The 15,202-nt window shown below is 38.2% G+C and overlaps 1 protein-coding gene and 1 long non-coding RNA gene across 2 annotated transcripts; one reads left to right on the top strand and one right to left on the bottom strand.

Annotated features, from left to right (window-relative positions):
- Positions 1 to 827: 827 nt before the first annotated feature.
- On the bottom strand, positions 828 to 1,634 carry LOC125478673. Its single transcript, XR_007259447.1, has 2 exons — positions 1,084 to 1,634; positions 828 to 980 (listed from the first exon to the last, which is right to left on the bottom strand). It is a non-coding gene; the product is annotated as an uncharacterized LOC125478673 (long non-coding RNA).
- Positions 1,635 to 1,851: 217 nt separating this feature from the next.
- Positions 1,852 to 6,474, top strand: LOC125478672 (WAT1-related protein At4g19185-like). The gene is given in 8 exon segments (XM_048587067.1): positions 1,852 to 2,201; positions 2,578 to 2,640; positions 2,751 to 2,867; positions 3,015 to 3,300; positions 5,138 to 5,209; positions 5,211 to 5,294; positions 5,752 to 5,903; positions 5,993 to 6,474. Coding segments are annotated over 8 exon segments (1,194 nt in total). The 5' UTR covers positions 1,852 to 1,995; the 3' UTR covers positions 6,207 to 6,474.
- Positions 6,475 to 15,202: the final 8,728 nt, after the last annotated feature.

Raw genomic sequence — 15,202 nt, 5'->3', positions numbered from 1 at the left:
AACCCCCGACCCCCCGACCCCCCCGAACCCCCGAACCCCCGACCCCCCGACCCCCCCCCGACCCCCCGACCCCCGAAACCCCCCGAACCCCGAACCCCCGAACCCCCCGAACCCCCGAACCCCCGACCCCCGAACCCCCACCCCCAACCCTCAACCCTCAAACCCTCGAACCCTCAACCCTCAACCCTCAACCCTCAACCCTACCCTCAACCCTCAACCCCCTACCCTCAACCCTCAACCCTCAACCCAACCCTCAACCCTCAAACCCTCAAACCCTCAAACCCTCAAACCCTCAACCCTCAACCCTCAACCCTCAACCCAACCCTCAACCCTCAACCCTCAACCCTCAACCCTCAACCCTCAACCCTCAACCCTCAACCCTCAACCCAACCCTCAACCCTCAACCCTCAAACCCTCTAAACCCTCAACCCTCAACCCCTCAACCCTCAACCCTCAACCCTCAACCCTCAACACTAAACCCTCAACCCGAAACCCTAAACCCGAAACCCCGAAACCCGAAACCCTGAAACCCTTAGAATCAACATGGTTAATAGAGTTGAATGGCCAAAGTGGAAAAAGGAAAAAGCACAAGTTGAGGGGTAAATATAAATTGAACCCAACTTTTGGGAATTTGGAGAGGCAAGGTTGTTTGTCAGTTGTGACTTGTTCCGGAAGATGAAATTCCAATTAAAATAAAATTATGAAAATATACAAATTTTGTTACTTGGGTAAATTATATATTTTATCCCATTAAGTTTGAGTACAATTATAATTTTTTATATTTGTGAAACAATTTAATTTCATATTGTATTTTTATTTCATTGCAATTTCATACAGTAAATTAATCTATTAAGTGATAATATAGCACATATAAAGTTCCTGTGTTTTGATGACGTGACGATAAAAAGAATCGAATATTAAAAAAGGCTTAAATACTAAATTAAAACAAACCCTAAACCAGTCTGCTTGCTCCAGTGACCCTACATTTTAAAAAACCAGCAAAGTTATTTTCAAAAGCACAATTCATGGCGATGGGTACGAAATTGAAATGCGGAGGGAGTTGAAGAGACCAGCGTAATATACCTAACCTCACCCACATCTCCCTCCTCCATATTATTGTATGCGGAGACCAGCGACCCATTTGAGGAGGGCTCGTCTTTGGCGAGCTTCTACATCACCTGAGTCAGCGCCGCAAAGTTGCCGGATCGGACAGCGGAGAAGAATTATTGGTGGGTTAAGAAACGCATGGAATTTGATTCCATCGTGATGGGCAGCTTCTCCTGGTACTTGCCCAGTATCTGCAGATAATTGTAGAATTCTTCTGTGTCTTCCAGCTCATTGCGATGCCCCATCGTCCTGAGGCCGATGACTGGGAAAATGAAAGGAACTTGAGCCGACTCCGTCGCGAAAGGATGGAGCGGTGGTGAAAATAGGATCTAGGGCTTTTGGAAAGAGAGGATTTTCATTGTTTTTCATTTTATTTTGGGTTCTAGTTTTTCTGTTTTGTTTAGTTTATGTTTTTTTTGTTTTTTTTCAGTTTTATTAGTTTTAAATCCTTTTAAATTTGGTTTTTTATTATTTAATCTATGTCGCACGTATATTGTGGGATTCGCGGCGTCCACATAAGCCGGTAACATAAATTTTAACAAATTTTTTAACATGGGTATGAAATTAAAACGAAAGAATAAATAATGTATAAGCTTAAAATATTTTTAAAATGTTACATCTGATAGACTGCAATTACCCTCAAATTTGAATGGATAAAATGTAATTTCCCCCTTTTGCAATATACGGAAAGGGAATCTTGAAAGTGGAAAACTAGCGAACAGCCTTGAAGGCTTGAGGATAAGGCTTGTCTGGCCCGTCCACAATCCACGTACCGATTGAGTTCGATTCACATTAAACAAAATCTAACCACTCTTGTCTCTCTTAACCCCAACCAATTAACCAAATCTCTCTCCCTCTCCTCCTTCTCCCGCTTAGAGAGAGAGAAAGATGGCAGCGGCGGCAGGGGTTGGAGTTGGTGGAGGTGATGTTTGGAGGGCACATGCGGCCATGGCAGCGGTTCAGCTCTTCAGCGGAGGATATCATGTAATTACCAAAGTAGCCCTCAATGTTGGCGTCAACCAGGTTGTATTCTGCGTATACCGGAACCTCCTTGCACTCGCCATCCTCGCTCCCGTCGCCTATGTCCGTGAAAAGTAGGCGCTTCTCTTTCATTTATTTATCTGATTTTATCAATTTCCTCACATTGCATCATCCATTTTATACTCACATGCTGCTCATGTGATCATTTACTCATTGTGTCGTGTGGTGTGGGTTGGGGAGGGTGTGTTGGAGTGTATTGCATGCTCAGACCATGACAGTTATTAGATTATAGTACAAGAGACTCCAAGACTGGTTATTTAGCTTGATTTTGTCTAATAATCTATTATCGATGCAGTTAACCTATCATGTTGGAAATTAATTATGCAATTGAATTAATCTTCTTCATCACTGTCCTGTCCTGTGCACATGAATCATGATGATCACAACATCCTCTAACATTTCTCTTCTCTTGTATGTATTGCATTGCAGACAGATTCGACAACCAATGAATAGACACCTCTTCATGTCCTTTTTCTTTCTTGGGTTAACTGGGTAACACAAGATACTACTTTATGGCCATATTCTGATTACTTATAATCTACTGCTACAATTGATGCAGCACAGCACCCCCTTGACATTTGCTGCTTCTTTATATGAAATAGGATCTTTGGCAACCAGCTTTTGTTTCTTATTGGTCTTGGCTACACAAATCCAACTTATGCTGCGGCCATACAGCCTGCTATCCCAGTTTTCACGTTTATCCTTGCTGTTTTAATGGGGTCAGTTTGAATTTTTTCGACTTTTATCTACTTAGGTTGGTGCTATGCACCCGTATATCTGTCTATACTTAGAGATAAACACATTTTCATGTTTAACTTGCACGAGATATTGCTTGTTCAATATCATATGTGAACTTGTTCATGCAGTACAGAAAGAGTGAACTTGCTTAGAACTGAAGGGCAGGCCAAGGTTGGTGGTGCACTTTTATGTGTTTCTGGAGCCATATTAATGGTCTCATTTCGTGGACCTCCTTTGATTGGATATACAGAACCAGACTTTGCAGCACAGAGCGAAATAAGTGCCAAAGGTCAACCAGAGCCAGCTGGATGGTTGATGTCTAGCTTTCTAGAGTTTGGGCTAGATCATTTTCATCTTGGAGTTTTATGCTTATTAGGGAACTGTATGTGCATGGCCGCTTTTTTAGCCCTTCAGGTGCATGAATATATACTCTTTATCTTTATTTGTCGAATATAATTATCTCATTTATTTCTTAAGTGTGTGATTTTTCTTCTTTTAAAGTGCTACTGGAGCTTGTTTGGTGCTACTGTTTTCAGTTTATTTGTGTATATAACTTTTTCATTCTCCATTTGTCATTCTTATGTCCCCTTCTCCCATTTTATTCTTCTTCTACCTGTCTGTCGATAGAAAATAAGAAATTTAATTTAATAAAAAAAGGGAAGAAATGGTGGACAAGAATTCCATGAAAACTAACCTGAAGAATACCGAAAATTATCTTAGCAAAAAGACAGTCCAAAAGAAGCCAAAACTGCACGTCGCCAAAGAGTAGTAGCTTCGTAGCACCAACTCCCTAAACTCTACCCTTCAAGAGAAACTGTTTCTCAGACAAACCCACTTTACTTTGAATGCGATTTTTAACTGTTTCCTCCAAATAAAGGTAGTAGCCTCCTTATGCAAAACATAACAATGAGAAGAGAATGAAGCATAAATACTTTCTTGAAGCATACCGCAACTAAGCAAGAAATTGTAGAATTATATTTGGACATTAGTGGACTTTAGTGGTACCACTTGTCTTGTACCAATTATATTTCTTATGGACATAGGCAAAAGTTTGTTAAACTACGTAACTCTCATGCAGAGAATTCCTTGTGAATTGTTGCATGGTGTGCTTTTCCTTATGACAGTAAGATTTCAGTTCGCACCTGCAAAACATTACCCATCACTCTGTACTCTACTTCAAATGATAAGAGCGCCACCATAAGTCCAGCTCTTGAGGGTAACTCCATAACCATTTTCCTAACGAGGCCTTCTTTTTTAATGACTTTGCAAACTTTGCAATAGCAAACTTCGTCTATCCACAACTACTTTCCTGACAAGGCCTTTTCGTTTCAATTAATTTCCAATAGCTAGCTCAAATCTATCTTTTGATCTCTATTCAACATCTCTCCTGCTTCCCCTATTGCTCCTTTCTCAAAGGAAATCCCACATCTACTTTTCTAACCTTCACCATCTTACTTGATAATTTTGAAATAGAAATGAAGAAGGTAGGAGGCCTACCCAAGATAAACTTATTTCAGTTTATGTCCATATGTAGTGTGCTTGGACATGCTTATATCTTATCATATTTGGGGAAATTAGGATCAGGGTTGCAAATTATTGGGAGTTTGTGAAGTAGGGTTTTAGAAATTAAGGGAAAGGTTAAATCAAAGTTCGTTGCTAGGTAGGATCAGGGTTACATTGACTACTAGCTCTGCAATCCTAGAGATCACTCCTATAGATAGAAAGCATCAGATTTTACTGTGTATTAAGTCCTTGCTTCCTTGACATGCCTAATTTGCTGATTTTTTGGGGGAATTTTGTGACTCCTTCGTGTTATGCCCTATTTTGCTTGTCCTAGATGTTCCTCCCAATTCCTTAAGCCATCGTTAGAATTAGCCATTGCTCAAAGTAGGTGCATTCTAACTATTGTACTGAGAGGAGTTTGACCTTCAATTCATCTTTGTTGAAAATGGTTGTGTAACTTGTGTATGCTTTCATTCTTTTGAATTATTACATTACTTGAAGGGTAAAATTCTTACATTGTTTGAAGGGTAAAATTCACTGTGGTTTCAAAACTAACTTTGCTTCCTACGATTTGCTCTGGTTAAACATTGTACATTGACATGACAATTCATATTGAGAGTGTGGTAGACTGACCTTTCATTGGTGCATAAATTTTTACTCAACCGCTAGGATACCCACATATATATAGTTATCATATCATGCGTTTCTATTTCTGATACCTTTATACTTAACATTTCATAACTTTCAGGCTCCACTTTTGAGAAGATATCCTGCCAACCTGTCAGTTACAGCATATTCATTCTTCTTCGGCGCACTAGTTGATGGTGGTTACTACATTATTTATGACAAACGAGTCAACAGACTGGAGCTTGACACACTCTGAGCTTTTTGCTGTTATTTACGCTGTAGGTTACAAACTAGTGATATATGTAGCCCAATCTTTTGTTATCTACAAAATTTCATCAGCTCTCTTAATTCGTTCTGTCTACAAAGAAGAAGGTTGACTGACGTGGTTTCATACTTGATGTACTAGTGATTTAAAAGATTAGAAACCATATATTTTGATGAAAACCCTTTGCGGCATATTCAACAGATAAGAGAGCACTTCTCATAAAATTCTAGAAAGACCATCATGTCATCTTGATGATAAAGATCTTGTTCTCTGTCTACAAGTTTTATGTCAAGTAACTTTACTGCAAATTTTATATCTGACAGTCGATAATAATGCTATTAACATTTCTTTTCAGTTTTCTCCTCTGTGATATGATTTTTCTAATATAGCTAATGTGAATAAATATGAAGATGGGCACATTTTATATGGCCAGTTCAAAGTCGGTTCAATTGTTACTCATTGGTTTTCAGGGAACTGTTGCATCTGCCCTTAATTTTGGATTGCTGACGTGGAGCAATAAGATTTTGGGGCCTGCTTTGGTTGCTCTTTACAATCCACTTCAACCTGCAGCTTCGGCATTTTTGTCAAGAATTTTCCTTGGAAGCCCAGTTTATTTGGGAAGGTTTGCTCACATCCAGTACTTGATTAATTGTGGCCAAGCTGGCGTTTTGTTGGAGTGATGCTTATTTGGTCTCCATTTTATGAAAACAGTGTCTTAGGAGGAATACTAATTATTGCTGGTCTGTATGTGATAACTTGGTCGTCTTTGAATGAAAGACAAGCAGCTTTGGAAGTCGTTATACCTCACGTTGCTCGGGTCTCAGAACCTCTCATCCAGAAAGATACAACAATTAACAAGATACCATACCAGAGAGGACTGATTCTCTCAGGGCCTTCCAGTTCAGTACCAAAATCGGACATGTGATGGGAATTTGGAGAGTAAACCAGTTGAGGAGAATTGCTCAAATTATCGATCCTTGTTTAATTTGTCTGAAATTGTTTTTCCTTAGTCGTGTTCTTTATTTATTTGTATTTTATTTGAGTCCTGCTCCATGAGGGAAGAGGATCCTCTCTGGATCCATTTTGTGAGGATCTTAGGGATCCCCACATCTTAGCCGTTTATCGTACATTATGCAGTTAGTTTTCATCATGTATTATTGGTGTTTAATTTTAAATAAAAAAAAGTTAAATGATTTCTGATCGTACGATATATGATGAATGGTTAAGATGTGAGGATCTTTAGGATTCCTACAATTTGGACCCAGGTGGGATCCAAATCCTGAGGACCGTATTAACCACAATATTATAGTAATCTAGATTCAGAGGTTTAAAATATTTGACCACTTAATAAAACAAACAAGAAAATGAGTTTTCTAATGGTTTTTGAGTTTTATGTTGAATTTGGTTTACTAAGTTGTCAAATATTTTAAGTTTTTGGAATAATTATTTATTACTGTTGCAGTCATATTTAGAATAGAAATGTGATTGTGTAAATCCTAGTAGATATGGGAATGTATCTTACATTCCTATTAGGAGTAGATTACCTATTAAGAGTTGTAATCCTAAAGGGAAAAGTTTTTACCTATCCTACTATTATAAATAAAGGCACAATGGGTGGAATAAAATACACTCACAATTACACATATCTCTCCTTCTCTCTTTATGCCGCACCTTCTCTTTCTGGCCTCCATAATTGTTCAGTAAATTATGCCTACAACACATTATCAGCACGCTCTTGACGCTATGCTAAAGAGAGTTTATTCTTCAATCAGGGAGAGTATTACGTTTTAATCATTTTTTTATGATTAATTTACTATTTTATTAAATTGATCTACATGCTATTGATTCAATTTAATTTTTCTGTGTTGAACGTGATACAACACAGTGAAGATACAATTCTAGCTTTCCGAGAAGATCTTCTACAAATTCAAAGGTTTTTGCCGTTTTCTGCTAATCATGTACGCTTAAAATAAAGAAAGATATTTGAAACATCTACGAAGCATGAAAACATTCTCCATGATGCATGAACCCCCCTATGTTTACATTTTCCTTTCGATATATATATTGTATATGTTCATATATTTTTCAATATATATATTTGTTTCATGCATTGCACAATTAAATTGTTATGTGGAATTTGTGAGTCAAATTATATAAAATAAATTAGAAGCAATTAGGGTTTTTCAAACCCTAAGATTGTCAAAAAAAGGAAAGAAAAAAAGTTTAAAACTTTTGGGAAAATTTTTGTGGCTGAACCCAGCCTCGAAACACACCGAGCCTGAAGCTTGGGTATGTGACTCGACTGTTTTTTTTTTTTTTTAGGCTTAAATTAGACCAAGCCTGCAACTTGGGTCCACTGGTGCATGGGCTTCAAGCCCCCTGTCAGTTCCAGAAGCCAGCAAACTTGATGGGCTTCTTGCACCTCAGCCCATCGCTAGTAGCCTTTGTGCTACTGGGCCTTCCTCCAGCTCGGTCTGCTTTCAACTGCAAGCTTGCAGCTAGCTTTGTACGCTAGGCTACACCGCAGCCTTACCCAAGCCCAAAAGCAGCCAAGTTTTTTTTTCCTGCTTTGATGGGCTGTTCATCTCAGCCGTGGCCCACCCTTGCAGCCATGACCCGAAACTAAAGGCCTATAATTTTTTACAGGGCCATGTATTGCAGCCAACCAAAGTGTGTTGGGTTGCATCCCTTTTTCGACCCAATGTTATTTTTGGCATTTTAAATAATTTTAACCTGAATGTTATTATTATTTTTGCTTCTATGATCAACCCCATTTGGTGTCAATCTATTGAATTAATTAAAAGTGACATGCAGTCCATTAATCTGATAATAAATCCAAAATTATTGACTTGAAGATCACTTTTGGACATTAACGATTTAATAATTGATTTTTATACTTTGAACCATCACATACTTTCGTAGTAACGAATCTCTCACAATTGAGTTCTTGAAGAAACTCAAATCCACTATACTTAAATCAACATATTGCATTCTGTGTTTCTTACAGGAACCTCTCATTATGAACTAATTGTTCATAAAACTAAATTGAACCTGTAGTTTCAAATTTAGTGCATTTGAAACCTGAAGTTTTCATAAAACAATACATCCATAAAAACCCGATGTTTTTCATGAAAACCATGTCTTAGCACTCGAATGTTCTAACTTTGATGCTTATGGTTGATTCATTCTCATAGCACTAATCACAATCTTGTTCCCTCCAATTCAGTGGATTATCGAACTGTAACAAGTTTGATTTTCCTGATATGGATGTTTCTAATAGAAACCACATTATGTGGGTACGAGACGTGAATCTCTACTTGACTATCAAGAAGCTGAGAAACCATTGAAGCCAATAATGGCAAGGAAGAGATGAATAAGGTTCACCATGATCTTCATTCGAGGACTTATGCCCGAAGTATTGTCAATGGAAATAGCTCTCGAACGAGGATTCCATGACTCTTTGGCTCGCTCCTACAAACCGTGTGATCATGCGGCATATTGCCCGAAGCACACCATGATTACGTCCATGGATGAGTACAATTCTGAAGTTTATAAATTTGATCGAATTTTGACTGGAGAATATTTTTCTCGTCCTTCCATGTTTTTAACTCACCCCTAAAGCAACAGTGTAGAAAGCGAAAGTTTACCACATTCTCGGATCTGATTACTACCATAAATATATGGTAGAATCAGGGTCTGCCAAGGTGTGGCATCATGTCCAAAGCGTGATCCTTGGCACCTAAGGCCTAAAACTTCAAGAATAAGGGATAATATTCCCAAACCTTAACCCTGCAAAATCTTTTTCCATCTTAATGGAATAGATCATTGGTTATGCACCTGTTCGTGCCCCTACCAATGTTGTTAAAGAGTACCATTCTAATAGTCGATATGTGAGACTAATTTTTGCTCCACCAAACACCGTTGGAAGAGGTGAATTTTGACATGGATGGCCTTGTTGGCCGAATCCCTTTAGTAAACCATTTACTTTGTGAACATTATTCCATGTTCTTGAATTCAAGTTTGGTGTATGTTTTACTTATGGATAATCTTATTGATATTGTCCTCGAATATGAGTTAATTGAATCATGTTTCTTAATACATGTGACCGATTCAATTAAACACGTGATTAGGTTGGAATGTCGGAACGTTAGTTGTCTGGATTAATGCGTACTACGCACACTAATCACATCTCTAACAAGGACTTCAGGTCTATCCAACCTAATTAAGAGCATTGGCACGCTCTTCATTGTATGAATGGTATTGCATCACCATTTAAGAGACCTTAAATTCTCCCTGACGTTGAGTTTTTAAGGATATTCGAGATGACAATGATCATAAATGAAACCATTGAAGAAAATAGAGTGAAATATCTTTGTACCACCTCCAAAAATGAGCCTGAAGCTTTGATTTGAGGTCAATGGGTTGTCTCCCAACTGGGAATACACCACATGTGGCCGGCCTGGAGCCTTGTGAATGAGCAGTTTACTTGCTTTGGCACGACCTTTTAGGACACTTAGGTCGAACACTGATGCTACAATGCATCTCCTTATCTGAAGTAAGGATATTGTGCCTACAAGCACACTTTGCCAAGCATACTCATTAAGGAAATTGATTTTCTATATCATTCCTCGTAAAGATACGACACCACTCTCTTTTAACAGTAGATTCAAGGGAATATATGTGGACTAATCCAACCAAAATACGGCCCATATAAATACTTATGGTTTTGGCTGATGAATCGACAAACTAGTCATATGTTTGTCCACATACATTGCTGCTAAACCTCATGGCCGATTATGGGTTCACCATTCTACTTATCCCTTAAGGTTCGGAAAACTAGATAATGCCGGAAAGTTTATATCAAAGGTTTTTCACTAAAGTATTGCATGTCGTTTTGGGTTTCTAATTGAACATCGAATTCCTATGTTCACCCCAAATAGCCTTACCTAGTGATCATAAGGCGCAATTTAAATGATCGCCCGAATTTTGGTTAACATGCCAAGTTTTCGGTTTCTGCCTAGGATTATGCAATCCTTGTACGCAGTTATGTTGGTCTGCCTTGAGGCCTATTGCCACCCAACCTATATGACGTTACAGTTGGTTACTGAGTACGAATCTGACGATTTTCGTATTTACGTATTTAGATGTGCATTCTATGTGCCAAGTTGCGCCGTCGCAACGTACCACCATGGGTCCTCAAAGAAGGATGTGTATCTTTTGTCGATCATGATTCTCCTTCACACTAGCTCTCTTAAAGCCCTTGCATACGATCTCTTTATCGCTCATTATGGGTTGTCACTTTAATGAGACAGTCTTCCCCCTGTTAGAAGGAGATAAGAACGTCAACGTTCTTGTAAAACAACGCGAATTTGCATGGACGTTACCCACTATGTCTCATCTTGATCTCTGTACCGTACATGTATGATAAGTAAGTGCAATGAATTCTAGATTTCAGAATGTTGCTCCGGACGCATTCCTCTGATCTAGCTAAAGTGACTAGATCATATACCAGTTGCAAACATGTCTGCAATGATAGACGTACTTAACAGACGTCGAGTCAATATCCCTGGAGGGTGTGCCGCCCTCGATGGACGGTTTGGAGCCCCTGTTGGACGGTCTGGTACATCAGCGGATAGCCAATTAATCTGTCATGGCCTGGAGCATGACAGATCATTCGGTTCGTAGGATTCAATTCCCTAAAAGAGGAAGACACAACACAACAATGAATCTAAACTCAATTGATGTCTCAAATCATTTCCATCTCATAAGATTAATCCGCATTTCTCCCGATACTTAAAGTTTTTGGTCCAGTATACTAGTTTGGATGAGCTAAATGGAATTGAAATGAGATTATCATCGATGATATTTTTCACTTATATGGTAGCTACCGACATAAATGAAAAATGACGATATCGAACCGTGTTCCGTTGATTAAGTGACAACATAGAACTGATTGGACAACTAAAGTTACAATCCAGGTCAAATTCCTTACCAAAGTGTGTTTTGGACCCGTAGTTCCTACACTGCCCAAGGTAACCCTGTTATGTTACAAGTGGGAAATGAAGCGTTATGAGATGAATGAAATAGTGTGATATGATGCATGCCTTATGGTGCAAGGTTTCTCTCAAACGTCATGTGATTGATAGCAGCATTATGAAATGTGGTTAATGTTTTCTCCATGGGGATATAGATATGGAGATTTACATGTAAGTTCCCGAAGAATTACATGGACTGGTTCAAATAGTTCCAAAACCACGGAAGACCCTCTTAACTCGTTTTGAGGCATTCACTTACGGATTGAAAAATCCGACAGATGTGGTATACCCGTCTACGTGATTATTTGATTAGTCAGAGATATGAATTATGCCCTTACGTGTTAAACTATGAAGTCGTACTCCAAATTGCTAAAGTTACAGTTTATGTCGTTGACACGAATCTCACTAAGACTCCAAAAGAGCTTGAGAAAATTGTCTCGCACCTGAAGATGGAATTTGAGATGAAGGATCTTGGGAAAACTCGTCTATACTTTGACCTGAAGCTCAAGCATTGTTCTGACAGTATTTTGGTCTACTAGTCAAACTACACCCCGAATGTGTTACTTTTGAGTATACATTTGATCGTCCATACATTATATGCACATGAAACCCTCAAGAGGTTATGGAATCCGAAATTTCATATCTAAAGTTCAACTTTGCGCTTCATTGTATTTAGACAGCACATCTCATTCGCTGTTGATCTATAGGTAAAGATGCAGCAACGCGCCTACACGCATCCACTGAATTAGTATTAAAAACGTACCCTGAAGCTACTACATGGGCAAATCCCAACGCATCTCAGCGGATCCAACCCCCATGATATTCGGAATGATGCTTGCCTTGTTTGTTATGCTGACGCTGGTTACTTATCAAACCCGTACAAGGCAAAATCCCCAATGTCTTTACCGTTAGAGATATCGCAATATCTTGGAGGTTCACGATATGACCTTAGTTGCGAAATCTTCGAATCGTTCCAAGACTCACCTCACTTCACTATACCACAAGTGAGACATGGTTAGGAGTTCTTGTTGAGAATTTCAAAGTACTTGCTGTGTTTTCATCCATCGTTGAGTCCCAACGACAATCTATGAAGATTATGCCACATATATCAACCCGACCAAGTCATGATACATCAACGAAGTCAACGCCAAGACATATTGCGCCTACATCTCCATCAGCAAAGCATCAGGAGATTGAAGTCATGCAATCCGTTCCCAAGACAACTTGGCCGATCTCTTCACCAAGTCATTGCCCAAGTCTACATTTCAGAAGCTCGTCCAAGGAATTTGTATGCGTAAATTATCTGAGTTGAATCGCTTGTAGTTCTTTTATTTAGAAGTTATGTTTAACTCAGGGGGAGTATCTTGAAGCATACTCACATAATCTTAATGTACTCTTTTTCCCTACGATCAGGAGCATTTTTCCCATTGAGTTTTTGCTACCTAACTAGGTTTTAATGAGGCACCCATCCTGGGATGATCATACTCCGTTGAGTTCACTATCTTCGTCCAGTTTGACGAACGTTTTAGACATTATGCATACTTTTCTTACTTTTCTCCTTAGTCTATAGGTTTTCCCCATTCCTTGGATTTTACCATAGCAAGTTTTTTGTGAGTTTTTACAAATGCATACTTCAAAGTAAATTTGAGACTCACGATCACCCGTTGTGCCGATGACTTCATCAATTATTTTACCTTATCTGCTAAAGAATCTGATACGATGGTTTGTTAAGTATTTACACACTCAAGGGGGAGTGTTGCAGTCATATTTAGAATAAGAATGTGATTGTGTAAATCCTAGTAGATATGGGAATGTATCTTACATTTCTATTAGGAGTATATTACCTATTAAGAGTTGTAATCCTAAAGGGAAAGGTTTTTACCTATCCTACTACTATAAATAAAGGCACAATGGGTGGAATAGAACACACCCACAATTACACATCTATCTCCTTCTCTCTCTATGCCGCACCCTTTCTCTCTTTCTGGTCTCCATAATTGTTCAGTAAATTATGCCTACAACAATTACCTATTTTTATGAATAGGGAAAGACCGAAAGAGGAGCCTAGGAATAGATACTATATAGCTGGTAGATGGTGGACGATGGATGGTGGATGGTGGATTCAATCGTGTGTTGGCGGACGGTGGATGGTGGATAATAGATACCATGGGCGTGCTCATGCTTATGAAGTTATGATTGGCCGATAATAATAGTAATGCGAATTTGTTTGGATTACAGTGGGTTGATTTTCAAGTCTCCCAATCATTCCTTCCAATTATCAAATAAAATCCCATCGACAACTACGACCTTCTATTAGAGAAATTTTTCATTGTGACGGGAATACGGGTAGTACATCACGTGTTTTTATAGAAGTGGTGGAAATTTTATTTTTTAAGTTATTAACTTTTTAACACACATATTTCATTATTTGTACAGTGACATGTGATGTATCATTCTGGGTATCGGTCATACTAGAAAATCTCTCCTACTATTACCATACCTACAAATAGTAATATCAATTGCATATATGTACATATTTATGGGTCACATTAACTTTGGTGTATGTTTACCATATACCTTATTAGCTGTCATGTGTCCCATTTTCTTACCTAGTAAACTTGTTAATTAATATATCTTTTCTAATTTTTAAAACTAATTAAACATAATTAAATAATTAAACTCAACCCGATAAGCTTTTCAACTTCCCCACCCATGTCACCCTTTCAATTAGTCGGCGATGGGGGCGGCCTATGTGGCACTTTCTGGAAGATAACTGTGATTGTTGCAAAAGAGAGAGAATGAAGATGAAGTGACAGAGGAATAACGAAAAAAAAAGTCTAGCCGCACGATCTTAGGGTTTAGGTGTGATACTTTCCAATTAACATTCGTAAAATTTAGGGATTCCAGCTCATTTTTTGAAAACAAAAGGCAGGGGAGAGTTTTCCGTTTTCCGTTTTCCGTTTTCCCTCAGTTTCCCTCGCTTCGATCTAAATGAGATCCGATGAAGAAGAAACAAAATTGAAGTAGCATTCTATTGAATTTTTGATGTGTTTTCATAATGGAACCAGTTACAATAGAAAACATATATAGAAGGAAGGATTAGGGAGAACAACACTCAACCCGATAATCACTCCTCAAAGCATTCCTAATCTTTTACAATAACAAAGAGAACATATTCCTTAATTTAAGGTTAATTACAACACAAATAAGCACATTGGACAAAAGACTAAACTCTAGCCTTGTATTGCACTTTGAGTAAAACTCTAAACCCTACTTGACTAGAGGATTAGACTTGTGTCAATGCGATTCCCGATAGCCTCTAATCTTTCAATCTTTCAATCTTTCAACACTCTCCCTCGAGATGGATGGGATTCCTTGAGCCAAGCTTGGACATAATGCGTAGAAACTGAACAGTAAGAAGAGACTTGGTAAAAACATCAGTCAGTTGATCATGGCTGCGAGTGTAATGAGTGTTTATGATTAATTGCGTAATGTGTTTTTTTTTATTGCAAAATCACTAATTCTCTCCTTACAATTAATTGTGTACGTCAAATATGTAATAAGGGTATTTTAGATATGTGAAAATTATAAAAGCTGTAAATAATATGAAATTAATGAATTCGCTTATGTAGATCTTAGTCACTGATTTTTTTAAGTAAAAAAAAATTATCTGAATTTTTTATAAAAGAAAATTTAAGTTTAAAAGATTAAAGTCATGTTTTCAGTAAAATAAACCGCTTTGATTATTACATTATGACATGAGCAAGTTACAGTATAAATATGTTGATCACAAATGGAAGTTATGGTGCAGAACTTAGAAGCCGAGAGAATAGGCCAAGCACTAAGGCCCAATAAGCCAAATCCGTATTTTGGGTCAAGAGAATTG

This window comes from the organism of the source record quoted next, unplaced genomic scaffold (genome assembly GCF_019419815.1).
Source record: "Pyrus x bretschneideri cultivar Hongxiangsu unplaced genomic scaffold, Pyrus_bretschneideri_v1 Contig256, whole genome shotgun sequence".
Taxonomy (NCBI): Eukaryota; Viridiplantae; Streptophyta; class Magnoliopsida; order Rosales; family Rosaceae; genus Pyrus; species Pyrus x bretschneideri.
This window is presented reverse-complemented; position numbering and strand designations above follow the sequence as displayed.